The sequence below is a fragment of the Populus trichocarpa genome, chromosome 17 (assembly GCF_000002775.5).
Source record: "Populus trichocarpa isolate Nisqually-1 chromosome 17, P.trichocarpa_v4.1, whole genome shotgun sequence".
NCBI classification, from domain to species: domain Eukaryota; kingdom Viridiplantae; phylum Streptophyta; class Magnoliopsida; order Malpighiales; family Salicaceae; genus Populus; species Populus trichocarpa.
This window is the reverse complement of record NC_037301.2, coordinates 3,249,166-3,270,838: the sequence shown is the minus strand read 5'-3', so window position 1 is coordinate 3,270,838 and position 21,673 is coordinate 3,249,166. Positions and strand designations below refer to the sequence as shown.

General features: G+C 35.2%; 1 protein-coding gene and 3 long non-coding RNA genes across 5 annotated transcripts in view; 3 read left to right on the top strand and 1 right to left on the bottom strand.

Moving 5' to 3' along the window:
* LOC127904471 (uncharacterized) overlaps positions 1-21,673 on the top strand; it is a 117,651-nt gene that overhangs the window by 70,726 nt on the left and 25,252 nt on the right. The window lies entirely within an intron of this gene.
* The window catches only part of LOC127904472 (uncharacterized), an 81,210-nt gene that overhangs the window by 34,530 nt on the left and 25,007 nt on the right, over positions 1-21,673 (bottom strand). The window lies entirely within an intron of this gene.
* The window catches only part of LOC127904470 (uncharacterized), a 56,328-nt gene that overhangs the window by 16,519 nt on the left and 18,136 nt on the right, over positions 1-21,673 (top strand). The window lies entirely within an intron of this gene.
* On the top strand, positions 11,328-16,796 carry LOC7496589 (linoleate 13S-lipoxygenase 2-1, chloroplastic). The gene is made up of 9 exons (XM_024588589.2): positions 11,328-11,729; positions 12,009-12,277; positions 13,220-13,457; positions 14,068-14,388; positions 14,505-14,590; positions 14,752-14,862; positions 14,954-15,255; positions 15,393-15,659; positions 15,787-16,796. The coding sequence occupies exons 1-9, from the start codon at positions 11,387-11,389 to the stop codon at positions 16,544-16,546; spliced, it is 2,697 nt and encodes an 898-aa protein (XP_024444357.1). The 5' UTR covers positions 11,328-11,386; the 3' UTR covers positions 16,547-16,796.

The following is a 21,673-nucleotide window of genomic DNA, read 5'->3' as shown; positions in this document are numbered from 1 at the left end:
GTTTGTGCACCACGTTGCCAATCTTGCTTATCACCAGGTAAGGATCGAAGAACTTTGCTGATAGTTTTTGTGATGATCTGTGGACTACTGATTTTTGCTTGTAGTGTTGGAGTTTAAGATAAACATAGTCCCCTATAGAGAAGCTCCTTTCGTTGTGCCTATCAATTTGTGTCATCCTGTTCTGAGCAGCTTGTAGGTTCCTCTTGACTTGCTTAAGCATTTCTTTTCGCCTGGTTAGAATGTCATCAATTGACTCCACCGTAGAGTCTCTAGGAAGATAAGGAACATGTATAGGAGGAGGAAACCCATACAGTATTTCATAGGGAGTGAGCTGAGTTGAAGAATGGAAATTGGTATTGTAGCACCATTCTGCAAGTGATAGCCATCATGCCCACTAGTTTGGGTTGGTCCCTGTCATGCATCTGAGGTAGTTTTCAACACATTTATTTACGATCTCTGTCTGACCATCAGTTTGAGGGTGATATGCTGAGGAGTAGAGTAAGTTAACCCTTTGTATGGTGAACAATTCTTTCCAGAATTTGCTCAGAAATACTGGATCTCTATCACTGAAACTGATGCTGGAAGACCATGTAATTTATACACATTATCCATGAATATCTTAGCCACTGTAGGTGCTGAATAGGGGTGGCTAAGGCTCATGAAATGAGCATATTTGTTGAAGCGATCAACTACCACCATAATGACGTCCTTGCCTTCAGATTTAGGCAGCCCATTGATGAAATCCATGCTAATATCAATGAATGGAGCATGAGGAATAAGTAGAGGTTGTAGTAGCCCTGGAGTGGCTACATTCTCATGCTTGTTTTGCTGACAGATTGACCATGCTCGCACAAACTGTCGAACGTGTTTCTGTTGGCCCTTCTAGTAGAACAAACTTCCCACCCTTTTTGCATTAGCCATGCTTCCTGAGTGACCACCCACGGCTAAGTTGTGATATAAAGAGATTAACCTTCTGTGTAAGTCTAAATCACGCCCCACCATAATTTTTCCCTTCCTTTGTAGGTGGCCATTGACCCATGTGTAGTGTGAATGTGATGTTGGAAAGGCTTGCAGGTTTTGAATGACAGTTTGCAAATGTGGATCCTTTTACCAAGATTATGCAATCTCCTCCATAAGCTTGGTAGAGACTGAGGAGACAACCAAGGAATAAAGTAATTGGCTTGAAGTTCGTGAGAGGGCATCAACTTCCATATTGTCTTTCCCTTTTCTGTATCCGATCTCATAGTCATACCCCATTAATTTAAATATTAACCATTGGTGCTGCATATGAGTAACTATCTTTTGGTTTAGGAGATATTTAAGACTTACATGATCCGTGCGAATCTTAAAATGCCGCCTTAGGGGTATTGCTTCCATTTGTTGACTGCATGCAGTATAGCCAACATTTCCTTTTCATAAATAGACATGGCTTCCTGTTTAGCGCCTAGAGACTTGCTGATGTAGGCAATGGGATGCCCATCTTGTATAAGTACTACACCTATACCCACCATGAATGCGTCGGTCTCTACAACAAACAATTTATCTAGAGCTAGCAAATATAATACTAGAGGAGTGGTCATTAGCTCCTTGAGTAAGGTGAATGTAATAGTTGCTTATAGGTTCCAGCCAAAGGCATCCTTTTTTAGGAGTTATGTCAAGTGTTTGCAAATGTATCCGTATCCCTTGACAAATCTTCTATAGTAGCCAGTAAGCCCCAAAAACCCTCTGAGTTGCCGTAAGTTCCTAGGCAATAGCCACTCAATTATAGCTTTGACTTTGTTGGGGTCGGTAGCAACTCCATATTTGGATATAATATGGCCCAAGTATTCGACTTGTTCGTTGCCAAAGCTACACTTACTTTCCTTTATCCTCAAGAGGTTGAAAATAGTCTGTAAATGTTCATAGTGAGCTGCAGATGTCTTGCTGTAGATTAATATGTCGTCGAAAAATACCAAGATGAACTTCTTAGGGTGCTCTATAATCCATACAGAGTCGCCATGTGGAATCCTTCTTCTTAACCAACACTATTAGGGAGGCAAAAGGGTTATTGTTAGGCCTTATAATTCCACTTCCCAACATTTCCTCTACCATTTTTTCGAGCACATCCTTCTGCAGCCCTGAGTACCTATATGGTCTCAAGTTAACGAGTTGACTCCCTTCCTTCAAGGGTATAACATGATCATGGCCCCTAGCTGAGGGTAGTCCTTCAGGCTCCTTAAAAAGGTCACTATAATTCTCCAGCAATGTTGTTAACGTGGTATCCTGGTGGTGATGTTGCTTTACTGTCAGGGAGCTAAGAGCGAGATCATCATCCTCCAAGACTTGTAGACTACATAAGTGAAGTTCTGCCACCTGCTCTGGACTGTTTAATAACCCCTGAAGTTGTGCAAGCTCAATAGCTTGGAATTTGATTGGACTCTCTCCCTTCAGCAACACCCTCTGGCCCTGCCAATTAAAGGACATTCAAAGATGCTTGTAGTTGCACAGAATGTCCCCTAGCATTGACAGCCATTGAACACCTAACACCATGTCATAGTTACTCAAGTCCATGATGAAACGTTTGCTTCAAATCACACCCCTTGTATCTCCCATTTCAGGCCCTTACACACTGAAGTACATGACATCTTCCCTCCATTGGCAGCTTGTATAGTTATAGGGGTGATGGTGGTTAAACTGTTCTGTAGTTTATGGGCTAATGAAGAGTTTAGGAAGTTATGAGTGCTTCCCGAATCCACCAGAATATGGAGAACCTGCTTCCCTATGACTTTCATCGTGTGGAACCCGACAGTCCCTTCTAAAGCATTTAATGAAATCTAGGGTATTAGTTCTCCAGTTGGACATCCCTCCTTACACTGCTCCTCTCCTCTAATTTCTTCCTCCTCGTCTATAATACTTAGAGAATACAACCTCTTGTTTTTTCACCTATAATTTAGGACAAATTTGTCATCACACTAGAAACACAACCCTTTTAATCTACGTTCTTCAAACTCTTGGATTTTATAGATTTGGTGGGTTTATTGGCAGTTTTGTTGAAAGAATTTTGAGCATTGTTATTTGGCCAATATGTAGGATTAGCCTTGGGTAAGTTGGCTGCTGTAGTAATATTTGTAGGAGTTAAGTTTGGTGGTTGCATGGTTTTTTGTGGCAGGTTGTGGCTGGTGGTGGAGGCTGAGTGTTTTGGTGTAAATCCCGTATTTTGTCTGTGAGCTAAGGTGTTGGCATGCAATCTAGTAAGGTTGTAAGCTTGCCTCAGGTCTTTGGGTTCAAACATTTTGATAGTGTTTTTAATCTCCAATTCTAGACCCCCTAAGAATATAACTAAAGCTTGTTTCTCCCATATGCCTGCCTTATTCCATAGAATATCAAAATCGTGGATATAGTTTTCTAGTGTCCCTACTTGTTTCAGGTCAATCAGGTCTTCCATAGGGTCCTTCTGCCCTCCAAATCTTTAACACAAGGCTTTTACATACTCATCCCAACTTACTCTCTGGTTATTTAAGTTTCTCATAAAATTTTGGTACCAATATAGAGTTATGTCATCTAAATAATAAGAAGCAAGTTTCAGTTTCTCAAAATCCTCAATCTCAAAGTACTGATTGCATTTATACAACCATCTATGCACATCATCCCCTCCGAATACTGGAAAGAGGTGTTTTGGCCTGTGTACCTTATAAGCAGCTGGTCTTCCCTCATTAGAATAGATAGGTCTGCCTGTTGATTCATTCTGATGAGTCGCCTGCTTTTCCCTGCCCTGACTTGATTCCCCTACAGCAAATGGAATCCTTTGCATGACAAACTCCAACTATTGCGCCAGACCACTGAGCAAATTCTTTATGTCTTCGATCTAAGTTCCATGACAGTCTATGGTGGTGTCCAACTTCTAGCCTTGTTCTTTCACGAGAGTAACGAGCAATTCATACTTGTGGTTGGTTTCTCTTTTTGTTAGTTCAATGGACTCCTCAAGCCTTTTTATCTCTGTAGTTCGTGTGTCTGGCGCCATAGCCTCAGCCAAGGAAGGTTAGCTCTGATACCAGTTGTTATGGGTGGAATGGAAATGGCTTCCCCTGTTATTGATCTCAGTCTTAATTTGGTTAATTGGTGGATATCACAATCAGATATCAATTTGATAGGTGAAGAAGAAGTGAAAATTGTATAGAAACAAGAAATGATTCACCTGAATTTCTCTTCATACGTTTCTTACATTACAATTTTTCAATGTAATTTCTATTATGTTGCAACCAATTAAATACACACACAATTTGGTTGTTCCGAAACTTAAGGGTAATATTCCTTATTACACGTGTATCCTAATAATATTGCAAAATAAACTAAAACGATGCGTTTAGTCGTTGGGTGCGTTCCCGCTCTGATCTTTGATTTAAATTCCCCCTGTTCCTGTTATTGTTTGTCCCTCGTCTTCATCTCCTGTAGTTTCATCAGTTACAGCATATGACATTTGGTTTTGGCAAAGAGAGGGGGCTAGCCGAGAGATGGAATGTGGACCAGCTGGGAAAGGGAGAAGAATTGAAATGGTAGGGGGTCCTTGGCTCTCTAGTTCTGGGAGAGCAAAAAAACCAAGGACCCCGGGGGATGGCGGTTTCGTTTCCAAAACAAATGAGAGTGGGGGGTTGCGACTCCTTTGGCTTCAAGAGGGAAAGCGGCGGCTGCCTTCCTTTGGCTAGTTTTGGGAGAGAAACCCAAAGGAAAGGGGGGCGACGACTTGAAGGTTTAGGTTTAGGGTTTTTTGTGTTTCTTTTATTTTTCAGAATTGCCTTTTCTTTCGTGTATGTTGTGATCTCTATTTATAAACAAAATGGCTTGGTCCCTAAAGCACATTGGTCCCTCAACTTCTTTATTTTTTGTAAATTTTGATTTTTCTTAATTGTTTATATTTTTTTTGAAAACGAGAAATATCAACGTCGACTCAACGAGGAAAATCAATGATTTTAAAAATAATACATGAAAAGTCGAACGCGTGCGAAAGACTTTTGAAAATTTAAATTCTTTTGAGATGATGCTGAAAATGCTAAAAAAGATGCAAATATATTAAAAAAAACATATTTTTTTTATTTTCGTTGTTTTTCGCTATTTTTTAATTTTAAAAAAAAATTATAAAAAAATGAGTTAAAAATTGGGTGGCAACAAAAATCATGCAAGGAATTGGAATCCGGCCTTCAATCACTTCAATTTTTACTTAAACTTCGTATTTTTTTGTCAAAATAGGTTCGAGTACCAAAACTAAATTCTATGATTAAAACCTATTATAAAAATGTTATTGATACAAAAAAACACTAAATTACTTAAAAATTAACTCACTTGCTTAGATTTAATAATATTATTAAAATATTTTTTATATTTTTAGTATTTTATATTTTTTAAAAAAAATTAATATTAATCCACTATAAATTACATGTGAATATGCTAGTGTGTATATATTTTGCCGGTTCACTTTTGTGGTCGATTCTAGCTACACGTGTATAAACTTTTTCAATTAATCATTTTCATAAGGATTAATTTCATTGCATTATTTTCAACGACAAGACACCGTCATCAACCAGCAGCTTGCCCCATCTCTTCTATTTGGCTGATGGGATACTGATTCATTACCCATTTCAATGATTTTTGCATTTTCTTAAAACTTATAGTTATTAAACCGTATACGAAGTAAAGCTAGGGTTTTAAATTATTTAAGATAATCTAGATTAATTTATTTTTAATAAAAATATTTAAACAAAATTATTTTGAATAAAAAAATAAATTTTTTTTATTAAATCAATCAAATTAAAAATTAAAAAACTGATTAGATCCTCGCAATTTTTTTATAATAATAAAAAGAAAATTAAAGATTAACTAATCACAATTGATGGTGATTAGTACAATGTAACAATATTTAAGATAATCTAGATTAATTTATTTTTAATGAAAATATTTAAACGAAATTATTTTGAATAAAAAAATTATAAATTTTTGATTAAATCTATCAAATTATAAATTAAGAAACTGATTAGATTCTCACAATTTAATAAAAAAAAATTGAAGATTAAGAGAGTGTTTGGCAGTGTGGTAGCGGTTGTTTTTCAAATAACTTTTCGTGCTGAAATACATGTTAATGATTTTTTTTATTTTGAAAAAATTATTTTTAATATCAGCACATTAAAATAATTCAAAATTTACAAATTATATTAAATTTTTAAAAAAATTTAAACTTTTAAAAAATGTGATTTGCACCGACTCCGAACGCATTCTATCTAATCATAATTGATGGTGATTAAAAAAATGTAACAATATATGAGATGAATCAATCAATCAAAAGAAAATGAAGGGAAAAAATGAGTGATCCTCCTTGAATAACGACAGATATTAATGAATCAATCAATCAATCATATTGACTGGCTTCCGTACAATTATTAATTTATCATTGATCATGATAATGTCTTATCTGGACTCCATGAGATGATGCATGTGAATGAATGTACCTTGTCCATGCCTGACTTGACATCCCAAAACATAAATGCCCTTTTACAGTTGCTCCATTATTTGTACAGTCCACAGGCATATTTATAATATATCACGGTGTTACAATAAATTTATTTTCTTTAACCTGTTTTGAAGAATTGAGATTAAATCTATTTATTTTATAACTAAACTAAATTATTTTTATATATACATGGATTAGTTTGTTTATCAATCAAGATTAAATATATTATATGAACTATATTAAAAATTTGGTGCGTCTAGAAAAACTAATCGAATCAAACTTTGAATTAAAAAAAAAAAAACAAAGAAGCAAATCTCCTTGATTATCAAGTCGATCCCATAGAACGGTTAGTTCCCTGTAATATATTTTCTTTTGTTCTTTTGACGATTCTTTTAATTTTTATTTTGTTAGTGAGAGAATTTGGTGAGAATGACTTTAAAATTAGAAGAAAGAAATATAAAAAATCATGAATATCACTGACCAACAAGAATAGGGAGCAACCAATGAATTGAACGGATTGAATTCGTTTATACATAACTCAAAACACATGTTCCTTGATTCCATTGAAAACTGAGGATGCTTCGTGTTAAAATGTTTTCAGGCTTTACCATCAAATGGGTACACCATGACTCCATCCACTACATCATGTGAATGATGTCATGTCATGTGCTCAGCAGTCATTGGAGACATGAATAACCTTTGTAGTATATTAGTGAATGAGATCTAAGTTTTTTTTTATGTGCACCAAAAGTCCTTCCCTCCCTAGTTCTGGGTTTATAACAAGCATGCCCACATATTCTGCACTCGGTCAACTCTGTATTTTTAAGGTATTATAACATGAAGAAGTTTGAACATATGTCAATTTTCTAATATCATAGGCCGAGGGGTTTTATCATGGATTTAACAGTATAGAAGTTCTCTTTCAACCATTCCTTTCAAGTGAAATGCTTCTCGCCCATTTAACAATTATGTCGCAACTGAACTCACTCAACCCATGATCTAACTTGATGGTGAACACTTGTGCAACGACTGATAGTTTACTAGCTATGATTTGTGCACTCATCCCATAATGGTTCGTCGGAGTCTTTTGATAAATAAAAAACTAGCCGCATATGCATTTGGCTCTTCATCTATGACTAGACATTCACCTACATAACCTTGATTCATTCTCATCGCATCCATTACCATATTTCTATAAGGATTACTATTATCATCTACAACTCAATGCACGTTGCTAAAATTAAAAGTTGACACAACCATCCTTTTTACCATGGTCACGTAAGGAACATATGGTTTTTTGTGTACAAACCAACACATGAATTTCGCAATGAACTCTTTTTGTAGAAGATGCATCATTACGATATCTTGATCGAGAAACTTTTTATTTTTACACTTTTTACATGGATATTTAATATCGCCCCCACTTATATTTTTTGGATTAGATAATGTGTAATTAATAAAACCATCAACCCAATTACAATAATCCATTATGTGCAACCATTTGGGGTGAATCTCGATACATCCATGAACAATCATCCATTACTTATATCAAACCTGTAACAGTCCGACTATACGGCTCGATCAATGTTAAAAGTTCCCAACATATCCTCTTTATTTGAGGGTAATATTTTTTTTACTAAAAATTCGGCAGAGTTTCGTTTGCATTTAGCACATCCCATGTTATCGACTACTATCAATTTACTCAATCAACCCATCATCACAAGGTCCCATAATTCCAAACCTTATATCAAACCTTATAATTCTGCACCTCATACAATCCACACAATATATATATCCTACAAGTAAGTTCAATATGAACATAGTCCAAACATCATATCATAAAATTTAAAAGAAAAGGAATACTAACATGCAAATAAAGCATTTACAACATAAGAAGTGTTCTTAAATATTTCAAAAGGGTTAATTACAAGATAACTAAAATACTACATGCTAAGCTGAACTTTTATAAATACATCAAGGTTTACACAAAAGTATACTACAAAAACGCGTTAATTCCCTTTTGTTTAAGTTAAATATTTACATAAGCTTCACAAAGTAGGGTCCTAAACTAATGATCTCCCTGGATATTTGATGGACCTGTTACATAAATAAACATACCATTTTGTTAATAAAGAATATATACATGCTCATGTAATGAATACGAATGAAGTATTAATTTTCTATCGGATCCATAAGAATTCTAATAGAGAACTTATATTTTACTTGTAAATCTTTTAAACCCAGTTAACACTCATTTGTATATTCTTAATTTGAATACTCTTATTTACTTGCATGCATGAACTGGGTGACCTTGCAAAGTCTAATCTTGAAATTCATTTCCCAGAAATCCTATCATGGATGCCATTAGTCGAAGCTAATCTTGTAATTCATCTCCCGGCAATCCTATCACGGATGCTATTAGCCGAAGCTAATCTTGTAAATCACTAGACTTTATTTACATTGAACATGACATTTATTGTAATTGCATTCACCAAAATAATTTTAAATTGTATAAGTGCAAATAGGAGGAAAATCACGTACCTGCTTCGCCTGTCTCGCGACCTCACCTAACAGAAGATCCAATCATGGTTGCTCCTCCTGAATTATAAGGAAGTTTTTGGTTGTGATTCCTTTAAGCCGATATTATAGAGAATCCATATTCATCCATTACTCATATGTTACTTTCTATGCATGTTCATTTCCTCATAATAACATACATACATAAATCATGTATATTTTCAGATTTAGTATCTCAATGTGCAAGTGTTCGTATGACTCAATTCTTTCATATTCTTATATATAGTATTCACGTGAAAGTCTACTGTTATTGTCTAACTTTGAACTGTTACTGTCCAACTGTTACTGTCTAACTTCAATTGTTACTGTCCAACCGTTACTGTCTAGATATTGAACTGTTACTGTCTAACTTTGAACTGTTACTGTCCAATTTTCAATTGTTACTGTCCAACCGTTACTGTCCAACTTTGAACTGTTACTGTTCAATTTTCAACTGTTACTGTCCAACTTTGAACTGTTACTGTCCGAACACTCATCATATTTTTAACTATATCTAAAGTTCTAAAACTCCATTTTAAGTGAGATTGATCTCGTTAGAAAGCTAAGACACGAGGCTACAAGTTCTCTGAAGGGAGGAGAACCTAGTTTTGCCTCCAAGACAGTCAAAATTGCTCATTAACTAATTAGTCCTACTGCCCTACATAATCAGTCACGACTCAGTCTTAGTTGGTAACCCATAACTAGAGTTCTACATCTCCAAATTGAGCAAGACCAGTTTTCTTGGTTAGCTAACATTCAAATCTACAATTTCTATGAGGAACCCGATCCTAATTCCCTAATCCTCCTACTCGAAATCTCACTGAAAGTCATGAGACAAGTCTGTCCAGATTCGTCTCCCCCTCCCCTTCACACAATACTTTCATAAACTACATACCACACACATGAATTAACTTAATCTTAACAATAAGTACTTTTTCCCCAATTTATGTCTAAGAAACCTAACCTATGATTCAATATCAAGGCATCAATTCTTTATCGAATTTAAAATGAATTTTTTTAAGATCATGTTTAGAACACCTTACCCGGTACAAATTAAGATTTTGATCTTCAACCAGTTGAAGATTTTCAACTCCCTCCTTTTTTTTCTTCTTGTTCAATTTCTTGGTAATCCTTTGCTCTCAAGTGTTTATCCCATCTATAACCTCTTAATCTTGGATGGGTTCTTGAAATTTTAGTGTTTCTCTCTTGATTTCTCAAGGATGGGTATAAAACTCCCTATTTTCTCTCAAAAATGAAACAAGACAAAACTTAGCTGATTTGGTCAAAAACTCAACTAGACTCAGTGACTTAAACCTAACACAGTCAATATCCGAACATTAATTTATTGATTTTTAAAAAAAGTTATTAAAATAATAATATTTTTTTTAAAAAAAAAAATTTAGCTGACCCTCTACTAGAGCCTTTCCCTGATCTATCTCATGTTATATTTTAAAACTACGGTTCCAAGTTGGAATGGATGGATTGTGCAATATTGAAATTGAATACTATCACTATAAATACTGCTAAGAGTATGACTCTCTTAGTAGTTCAATTATAAATCGTTATTAGCAATAGAGAATGAAGCACTCAATTGGTGCAACCGACGGGCCTAGCTTGAGTCAGTTTTTCTATTTTTCCTGATTAAATCTTAATGGCATAAGTTTCCCTTTCTTAATGTTTCCCCAACCAGCTGGTCTAGCTTCCCTACTGCTTTGGGTAATGTATTTATAGTGTCAGAGAATATAAACGCATGTATAATTGAACATAGTCATAACACAATAATTACTAAGGGAGAGATTTCTTCTTCATATTACAGGCTTCTCCATATATATATATATATATATATATATATATATATATATATATATATATTGGCGTCTAGGTTTTATTTTTTATTTTATTTTTATTTTTTACATATAGGTAATTTTATCTCTATTTTGACCTAAATATCCACATCTTTTTTATGTCACAACCACTAAAAAAATAATTCAAACAATATAACTTGACAGTATCTGAATTTGGAATTGGATTTGAAAAGGAAGATTTATTAATTTTCACACGTTTATTAAACAAATCATATATATCATATGCATGAATTGTCATTGAATTCGAACATGTAAATGATGTTATGATAACATGTAAACAAATTTATTTATCTTGCAAGCCAATAATTTATGTATCATATGCATGAATTATAGACCATATGAAAAACATGTTCCTCTCTCTCTCTCTCTCTCTCTCTCTCTCTCTCTTTCTCTCTCTAGTTCTATATATCATAGCTTGCTCACTACATATTTTCATACAACAAACTCCTCGTTTAACCTAAGTAGATCTCCTCTCCTATTAGCAACAATGTTGAAGCCACAGCTTCACCAGTCACACCTTTCAACAAAAATCCCTTTTCTACTACCTAAACCATTCATCCATGGCAGTGGTCATGCTTCTTTTCCTGTCTATTCAAGGTCCTTGTCCACTAAAGCAAACAAAGAAGTTCGTGTTGGCCATAAACATGGAAGCATTAAATCTATAGCTAGTGTCACACAGCAGTCCACAGATGTTAAGGCTGTGGTGACTGTGAAACAAACAGTTGTTGATTTTTGGACAGAAATAGGGATAGAACGAGGACTTGATGATTTGAAAGACCTGTTTGGCAAAACACTCCTCTTGGAGCTTGTTAGTGCCGAGCTTGACTCAAGTAAGCAGTGCTTCTTGAAAGACCTGTGTTCCAAGTATTTTATATTTCTTTTTTCTTTACAAGTGCAAGAAACAACTTTTTAAGTTCTTATCGAATGATTTATTTATTGAAAAAAAGTAACATATATTCCTTGTTTGCAAATATATATATATATATATTTGAATGATTGAAGTAAGAAAAAAATTGTGTAAGTAAAAATGCTGTACGGACCCACCTAAAAAAAGGAAAAAAGTTGATTCCATGTCTAAATTCCAACCTTTTTTTTTTCATTTTCTCTAGAGACGGGATTAGAGAAGCCCTCAATTCGAAAGTACGCACACAAGATAGATCATGAAGGAGAGGATATCAAGTATGAAGCGGATTTTGTGGTTCCACCAGATTTTGGAGAGATTGGTGCCATTTTTGTTGAAAATGAGCACCATAAAGAGATGTACCTTCATGATGTTGTGTTTGATGGCTTCCCTACTGGACCAGTTCATGTGACCTGTGATTCATGGATCCATTCGAAGTTTGACAATAAAAAGAAGAGACTCTTTTTCACTAACAAGGTTAGTTACTTTCTTATAATAAGATTGTTATTATTAAAGAACTATTTTAATTTAAAAACTTAAATTGTTAGGTCAAGTTGCAGATATTATTTATATTTTTTTCTAACGTATTTTTTTAAGTGAAAGCTCTAATACCATACCAAAAAAAAATGAAAAGAAACCATCTCAACCTAAAAGTTTAAAAGTGGTTGGTGATATCCTAAAATATAATTTATATTATTTTCTAATAGTTACTTACCCTTATGTGATCCAAGTTTTTTTTTATTTAATTTGATGTTATTATTAATCAATTATCATGTTGGATAATATTTTTTCTTAATATATATATATATATATATATATATATGTATGTATGTATGTATGTATGTATGGTACTTTATGTACAAATTTTTTTCTTAAAAATGTTTGGGTGGCATTTGTGGATGTTATGTGTGGGCTGATCCAATTCCATTCTGTCAGTTCGAATGTTCTGAAAATTTCAACTTTATCACACTAATAATATAAAATAAGAATAAATTAAGGAAAATTATAAAAAAAAATATTAAATTTACATTAAACGTTATGTTGAAAGAGTGAATAACTACAAAAACAATACAAAAGATTTCATGTGATAAAATCACAGGATATAATCCATCGGAGGAGCTGACATGTATACTTTACATGCTTTAACTCAACGTTCATGATTTATATTTTTTTTTCTCACGATAATGTCAATATTACCATGTGAAGTTTTCAGGTCATGGATATGGATATGGTAAAAATAAAAAAATAATCTTGACTCATATAAATATATATATTTTGTAAATAAACTTATTATATTGTTTTAATATACTAATATTAAAAATAAATTTAAAAAAATAAAAAGATGGTATTTTAATCTTATAAAATATCCCACATAACGGAATTTTTTATATGAATTGATTTTTGTGTTTCATGGAATAGTCATACTTGCCATCAGAAACACCAAATGGATTGACAAAACTGAGAGAGGAAGAACTTGAAACTTTACGAGGCAACGACAACGGAGAACGAAAGAACGGTGAAAGGATCTATGACTATGACGTGTACAATGATCTTGGAAATCCTGATAGTGATCCAGAGACAGCAAGACCGGTGCTAGGTGGCAAAGAGCACCCGTACCCTAGGCGTTGCCGTACTGGCCGACCACGGACCGAGTCAGGTAAAAATTCAGAAAAATAATGAAAAAAATAGTAGTGTTGGATTGTGTTCGAGTCAAAGTCCAATGTTGTTTGTTTCAAAAAAACAGATACAATATTATGATCCTTTCATCCCAGGTTGTTGAACCCAGTTTTACAAATTAACATTTAAGTTTGATTTTAAAATAAATCTGATGAAAATTCATCATCAATTCAATCTAGTATTCAATAAAATCATGTCAAAATCTAATTTAATTTTTAATAAAATTCAAAACATCGTTTTGGTTTTTTTTTAAATTAAATAAAAATATTTAAAATTTTTTGAATTAATCTTGGTTAACCTGTATAATCTGTAATTCAAGTTTAAATAGTATAGATTTAATAACTTTGCTTTCATAAACCAGAAAATGTTTTTTTTTTTTTTGTGAAAGGCTTATATCTTAATCTACGTAATGGAAGGAATCCTTCTTTCATTGTATAATAATCAAATAAACTAGAATTACTAAACTTAAACCTATCTATTAAAAGAAATTGTCAAATATATAACTGTTAATCTATACCTATTAACTAAATCATGGAAATTAATTTTATACTTCATTGATTCTAACCATTTGGAAACAATTGTGCTGATAGATCCACTTACGGAGACAAGGAGTAGCAGCTTCTACGTGCCTCGAGATGAAGAATTCTCAGAAATAAAGATGGGCACGTTTTCTGCCAAGACTCTCAAATCAGTATTGCATGCCCTAGTTCCTTCTCTATCAACCGCTATTGTTGACAGTGAACTTGGATTCCCATTCTTCAGTTCCATTGACGCACTATTCAATGAAGGAATCAATTTGCCTCCCCTTAAGAAACAGGGGTTTTGGAAAGATCTTCTGCCTAACCTTTTCAGGGCCATTACTGATGGAACTAAAGATGTCTTGAAATTTGAGACTCCTGATACCATGGAGAGTAAGATATTTTTTATACCTATAATAAGAACTAGATTCGACATGGGAAATTAATAAATCAATCATAAATGAAAAGATATCTATCATTTTCTCATTTTAAGAGTTTTTGTGTTTCAGGAGACAGATTTTTTTGGTTTAGGGATGAAGAATTTGCTAGACAGACTCTTTCTGGTCTCAACCCTTGTAGCATCAAAATGGTCACGGTATAGTATTTTTGTCCAATAATAAGAAAGGAAAAACCAGTCCAGGTTCATGCGGTTCATCAAGAAATGAATCAATTATTCACAAATGTTGGTAATATTAAAACTAACAATGCTGAAACATTACTCTTTTCTTGATGAAAGTATTGCATTAAATCATGCAGGAATGGCCATTAAGGAGTAAACTAGACCCTGAAATCTATGGTCCCCAAGAATCAGCAATCACTACAGAAATGGTTGAGCAAGAAATCAAAGGGTTCATGACATGTGGACAGGTATGAAGTAGAAAACCGATTGAATAACGGTATTGAAACTCATCTTGATTTTCCTCTTAATAAACTAAATTCGGTGCATTGATGAACGTAGGCAGTAAAAGATCAGAAGCTTTTCATCCTTGACTACCATGATTTATTCCTACCTTTTGTAAGCAAAATAAGAGAGCTGAAAGGCACGACATTATACGGGTCACGGACATTGTTCTTCTTAACCCATGAAGGAACATTGAGACCACTAGCTATTGAGCTCACTCGACCACCGATGGATGGTAAGCCGCAATGGAAGCAAGTGTTTAGACCAGCTTGGCATTCCACTGGTGTTTGGCTTTGGAGGCTTGCCAAAGCTCATGTCCTTGCACATGAGTCTGGCTATCACCAACTTATTAGTCACTGGTATGCACTTTCCTTGCGCTTGAGTTAGCAGCCGCCTTGCATTAATGTACAAAAATTTTCGGTTTGTTCCAAATTGCGATGAAAAAAATAGGATTTGAATCGATTTACAAACACGTATCATATTTTATATTTTGCAGGCTAAGAACACATTGCTGCACAGAACCATACATTATCGCGGCCAATCGCCAACTTAGTGAAATGCATCCAATCTACAGACTCTTGCACCCGCATTTCCGGTACACAATGGAGATCAATGCTCTAGCTCGACAATATCTAATTAATGCAAAAGGGATTATAGAGACGTCATTCTTTCCAGGCAAGTATTCTATGGAATTAAGCTCTGTTGTCTATGATCAAGAATGGCGGTTTGACTACGAGGCGCTGCCCAAGGATCTAATAAACAGGTATGTTTGATCGATCCTTAGCTAGCCTATCATTCTACCAAACTTAGATGCTGCTAGTCATAATTAATAAGCCTTTTGAAGCGGCTGCAAGTTAAAACATTTTCTTTCTGATTCTGATAATTGATAGGGGAATGGCTGTGGAAGATCCATCTGCTCCACATGGATTGAAATTGATGGTGGAAGACTATCCATATGCCAATGATGGTTTGGTTTTATGGGATATCATCAAAGAGTGGGTTAGTGACTATGTCAATCACTACTATCCAGACTCAAGTCTCATTGTGTCTGATAATGAGCTCCAAGCATGGTGGACAGAAGTTCGAACGGAAGGTCACGCTGACAAGAAAGATGAACCCTGGTGGCCTGTGCTTAAAACACCTCAGGACCTTATTGAAACCATGACAACTATCATATGGATAGCCTCCGGTCATCATGCCGCAGTGAATTTCGGACAATATACATATGCAGGATACTTTCCAAATAGGCCTACAACTGCTAGGATGAATATGCCAACCGAAGACCCGAACGATGAGTTGCTGAAACTATTTTGGGAGAAACCTGAAGTGATACTATTGACAACATTCCCTTCACAAATTCAGGCAACAACAGTGATGGCTATATTGGATGTGTTATCAAATCATTCTCCCGATGAGGAGTATCTTGGGCAGCAAATAGAGCCATCATGGACAGAGGAACCGGCTATAAATGCGGCTTTCGTAAAGTTCAATGGGAGGTTGAAGGAGTTTGAAGGAATTATTGATGAAAGGAATGCTGACATTAAATTGAAGAATAGAAATGGAGTTGGCGTTGTGCCTTATGAGCTTTTGAAGCCATTTTCTGACCCTGGAGTTACAGGAAAAGGAGTTCCTTGCAGCATCTCTATCTGAAGTTTGAAAACTTGTAATGGTATGTGAAAAAAAAAAAAAACAAAAAACTATGGTGGAATAAAGTTGCGCTAAGTTGTTTCTTCTTGCATTTGCCTAAAAGATCAGCAATTGAAAGCAATCCCAGTAGATTTAACGAAGGAATTTAATCGATTAGCTTTAGTCGACCAACGTTGGATTTACAGGGTTGTAGGTAATTGATCGATATCTTTCCCATAGAATAATTGAGAATATCCCGTTTATTGATCTTATAGCCAGAAATATTTCAGGATTTGTGGACTAGAGGGGAGCTACCTGTCATTCTCTTAATTTTCTTTTCATATCATATAATAACAATTAACTTTTGATTAGATAACAAGGAAAAAAAACATATTAGTGAAAATAATTCTGTTTTTAATGGTATTTTTCTGAGAGGATTTACTAAAATAATTTATATCATATTCTTGATGAATTTTGAACATTTTTAACATTGTATAAACACATATATGCAAACATTATAAAAAGAGTACCTTGGTGTAAACTCAGCCTCACTGATTTTGGCTGAGAGATACCCTATGATTGAACATTATTTCCTTTCTTATTTTTTTTTTGGAAGAAGTCGATATATTGAAAGGACTAACTAGAAAGTAGCCAAAAACAAGATAGAAAAAAAAAATTACAAAAACTGAAAGTAGACAATAAAAGATAAAAAACCAACAAATACAAATAAGAAAAAGAACATTGAGACTAAAGGAGCTTATGCGTCATTCTTAAAATCTTAATTTGGTGTTGTTAGATCAATCTATAATACCTTCAGGCTCCATAATTAAATCAGTTCCAGTAGCCATGAAGAACTTACTTGTATACTTGAGCAAATTCGAGAGACTATATAGAATCAAGGGGAAGCTATCTTTGAAGGTCGCAGTTCTATCATTGAAGATAACATTGTTCCTCATAAGCCATATACTACGGCTAACACAACAAGAAAGCATAGACCAAGTCTTACACTGGAATTTTCCAAACATTAGGTTGGGCCACTAATGTAATAAATCATCTACACTGTCCCACGTATGCGGCGTCGCGATGATTGCGTCAACTCTCATATAGTGTATCTATCTATCTGGCAAATATGGGGAGACAAAGAATTGTGAAAAAATTGGAATGAGAGTCGCCACCTAGTATTTTGGTCACTAGGAACCCTAATTGGTCTTAGAGATCGGGCACAGGGACTAATTGCATAAAGAGAAGGTATTAGCACCCTAAATACGCCTTATCTAAGTTAAACTGCATTGTTTGATTGTCTGATAAAAAACTAAGGCATTATTGCGTGTTCTAATTTTTGGTCTTCCTAAGGTTTAAGAAAAGTTCTCCTCAGTAAGGAGTTCCTTGTCTTATCGAGTAAAATTTAATCGTTCTATGTCAACAAAAGAAATATCTTTTTAATATCAGGAATACGTTTTACGTATAAATTCGTAATCTCAAATACTAAAAGAAAATAAAATGATTTTTTTAGAATTTTTGAAATATTGGCCTAGTTCTCATGACTTTAATAAACTGGTTATTAAAGCCAAAATGCATGCTAAAATTTTATTTTTTTTTGAAATTTTCTTTATATGAAAATACGATATGATTTTTTTTATAGACTTGGCCGTATACATGAAAACAAAAACATTTTTTTTTTAATTTTTGCAATGTTTTGATGAAAACCAAATATTTTAATATGGGATTTGTATCTTTACGGTATAAAAATACAGTCCAGTATTAAGCAAAATTAATAGAAACATACGCAGGAAAATTACAAATTATTTCAAATAGAATTGTTTTTGAATATTTTTTTGGACTAGGCCGAACCTAGTCCAGAAAGAAACTGGGCCGAGATCGGCCCAAAATAAAACCAGACCAGAACCAACCAGAAAAAAAAAAACATTCTTTCTACAAGGCTGGACTCAGCCCAGCCGTGTGGACTGGACTCCTAAAGTCCAGCACAAGAAGATAGCTGGTTACTGTGCTGAGCATAGTAACCAGTTAATTATAATTAGCTGGTTACTGTGCTGCTAATTATATTTCAGTTGTTGCATAACGTGAATTGCTCACGTTCTGCATGCAAATGAAACAAACCAGCTGTGAAGGAGCGTGTTTGCTGTCGTTGGCGGTGATTTGAGCTGGAAAAAAAACGATGGTGGCTGCTGCGGCGGTGACTGTTCTTCTTCTTCCTTGTGCAGAGGCTCAAGCCTCTGTTTTTTCCTTAACTCCTTCTGTTTTGATTGCTCTTCCCCCTGTCACTATCTTTGTTTGGTTCCCCTTGTCCCTGTGTCTTCTCTCTTTCTGGTCTATTTTGCTTCTATTTCTCTTCTCTCTCTCTCCTCTGTTCTTCCATGTTTTCCTTTGTTGAAGTTCTGAAAGGAAGCCCGAAAGATCTCTCTTCTTTTTTTGGTTTCTGTCTTTCTCTCTGTGCTTTTGTAATCTGTCGCCCCCTTGTTTTTTTAGTTCTTCTCCCCTGTTCTCCTCTTCTCTCTCCCTCTCTGTTTTTTTCTCTCCTTGATTTCCTTCTGTTTTGAGCCCCTGTCTTACTCCTTCGCTTCTCTGTTCCCCCCAAGCCTCCTCTGTTCGTCCCTTCTTTGGCTTTTATAGCCAGAGAATGCATGCATTTTCCCTGATAATAAAGACACTCAGGACCGTTATTGCTGAAGTAATGGTAACGGTCAGCGATGGCAGGGGCGTCCGTTTTTCTCTGGCTTTATAACCGAATAAATGCCAATACGTTTCAGTAACGTATTGCATCGTGGCAGCTGAGGCTAAATGTTTCTTCTTCTTCCTGCTGAAACGGCTTTCCTAGTGTAATGAAGAAGGTGATGAATAGTGACGGAGTTGTTTTGCGATGTGAAATGACCATTTTTAGTTTGGTCACTCAAGTTCTGAAATTTTGTAATCAAGTCCTTGGATAAATTGTAATTGGAGCCCTGAACTTTAATTTCTTCTCAATTAAGCCCAAATTGACTTAAAAATATTTTTTCTTGCAATCAAACCCTCCATAAATTCAATTAAACCTTCAATAAAAATTAATTGAGTTCATAAACATTTGATTTTAGACTTTTCTTCCTCAAATTGAATTTTCCTTGTCAACAAGGCTCTCATCAATAAAAAAATATACTGTCAAATTTCAATTCTTGTATTTTTGAACGTCCTCAACCAATTTCTAGCCATTTTATGGGCTTTCCAGCATCCTTTTCTCGCTCCTATTATTTTTTTGGATTTCTTCTGAATATTTTTTGATATTTGTTTTTTGTATTTTCTCATTTTTTGTGTGGGAACCCAAAAATAAGTAACAACAGATGCCCCTTAATACTTACAAAGCAAAGACTTTGCGTAGTAAGTTTTGTAAAGATAAACAAAACTGAACTTCCAATCTTGATCTTTTCACAACTTGGTTGATCTGAAATTCTGTCTTTATAATGATCCTTTCAATCAGGAACTAACGATAAAAACTATGTATAACTCGATTATCTTGAGAACTCGATCTTGGTGTCCCTCTAAATTATATCTTCTTCTTTTTTCTTTTTTTTGAGAATTTTCTAATGGTAGGGTTCCTCTCATTTTTCTTCCAATGCTAAGTTAATGTTGGTGGCTCGGTCAACGTGAGGTCCCATCTGGCAATCTCCTTTAACCAAAACCAATGTCTTTGTGTGCAGCTTGGTCAACTTAAAATCCCGTCTGATGACTTCCTTTAACCAAAGCTAAAATTTGTGTTGCGGTTGGGTTAACCCGAGATCCTATTTAGCGATTCCCTTTAACCAAAACCAAAGTCCTATGTGGTTGGGCTAACCTAAGATCCATTTTGGCAATCCCTTTTAACCAGAACGAAAATCTTGTGTGTTATTGGGCTAACCTAAGATCCTATATGGCAATCCCCTTTAACCAGAACCAAAGTCTGTGTAGTTGGGCTAACCTCAAATCCCTTCTGGCGATCCCCTTTAACCAGAACCAAACTCCTATGCGTGGTTGGGCTAACCTGAGATCCCATCTGACGATCCCCTTTAACCATAACTAAAATCATGTGTGTGGTTAAGCTAACCTGAGATCCCATCTGGCAATCTCATTTAACCAGAACCAAAGTTTGTGTGGTTGGGCTAACCTGAGATCCCTTCTGGCAATTACCTTTAAACAGAACCAAACTCCTTTGTGTGGTTGAGCTAACCTGAGATCCCATCCAGCGAAACTCTTTAACCAGAATCAATATCTTGTGTGTGGTTGGGCTAACCTAAGATCCCATCTAGCGATCCCTTTTAACCAAAACCAAAGTTTGTGTGTGGTTGGGCTAACCTGAGATCCCATATGACGATCCCTTTTAACCAGAACCAAAATCCTGTGTGTGGTTGGGCTAACCTGAGATCTCATATAGTGATCCCCTTTAACCAGAACCAAAATCTGCGTGGTTGGGCTAACCTGAGATCCCATATGGCAATCCCCTTTAACCAAAACCAAAATCTTGTGTGTGGTTGGGCTAACCTGAGATCCCTTTTGGCGATGCTCTTTAACCAAAACCAAAATCCTTTACGTGGTTAAGATATACTGAGATCTCATCTGGCGATCCCTTTTAACGAGAACCAAAATCTGTGTGTGGTTAAGCTAACCTGAGATCCCTTCTAGCAATCCCCTTTAACTAGAACCAAACTCCTCTGTGTGGTTGGGCTAAACTAAGATCCCTTGTGGCGATCCCCTTTAATGAGAACCAATATCCTCTGTGTGGTTGGGCTAAATTGAGATCCCTTGTGGCGATCCCCTTTAACCAGAACCAATATCCTCTGTATGGTTGGGCTAACCTGAGATCCCTTCTGGAGATCCCCTTTAACCAGAACCAATATCCTCTGTATGGTTGGGCTAACCTGAGATCCCTTCTGGCGATCCCTTTTAACCAGAACCAAAGTCTGCATGGTTGGGCTAACCTGAGATCCCTTCTGGCGATCCGCTTTAACTAGAACCAAAATCATGTGTGTGGTTGGGCTAACCTAAGATCTCATCTGGCAATCCCCTTTAACCAGAACCAAAGTCTGTGTGGTTGGGTTAAACTGAGATCCCTTCTGGCTACCCCTCTAACCAGAACCAAACTCATATGTGTGGTTGGGCTAACTTGAGATTCCATCTGGCGATCCC

What these genes read in the sequence shown, in the direction of transcription:
- LOC7496589 (XM_024588589.2), top strand. Translation starts at nt 11,387, where the DNA reads ATGTTGAAGCCACAGCTTCACCAGTCACACCTTTCAACAAAAATCCCT. An exon ending in TAGTGCCGAGCTTGACTCAA is followed by an intron (nt 11,730 to 12,008) that starts GTAAGCAGTGCT and finishes CATTTTCTCTAG; the next exon opens with AGACGGGATTAGAGAAGCCC. An exon ending in CCGACCACGGACCGAGTCAG is followed by an intron (nt 13,458 to 14,067) that starts GTAAAAATTCAG and finishes TTGTGCTGATAG; the next exon opens with ATCCACTTACGGAGACAAGG.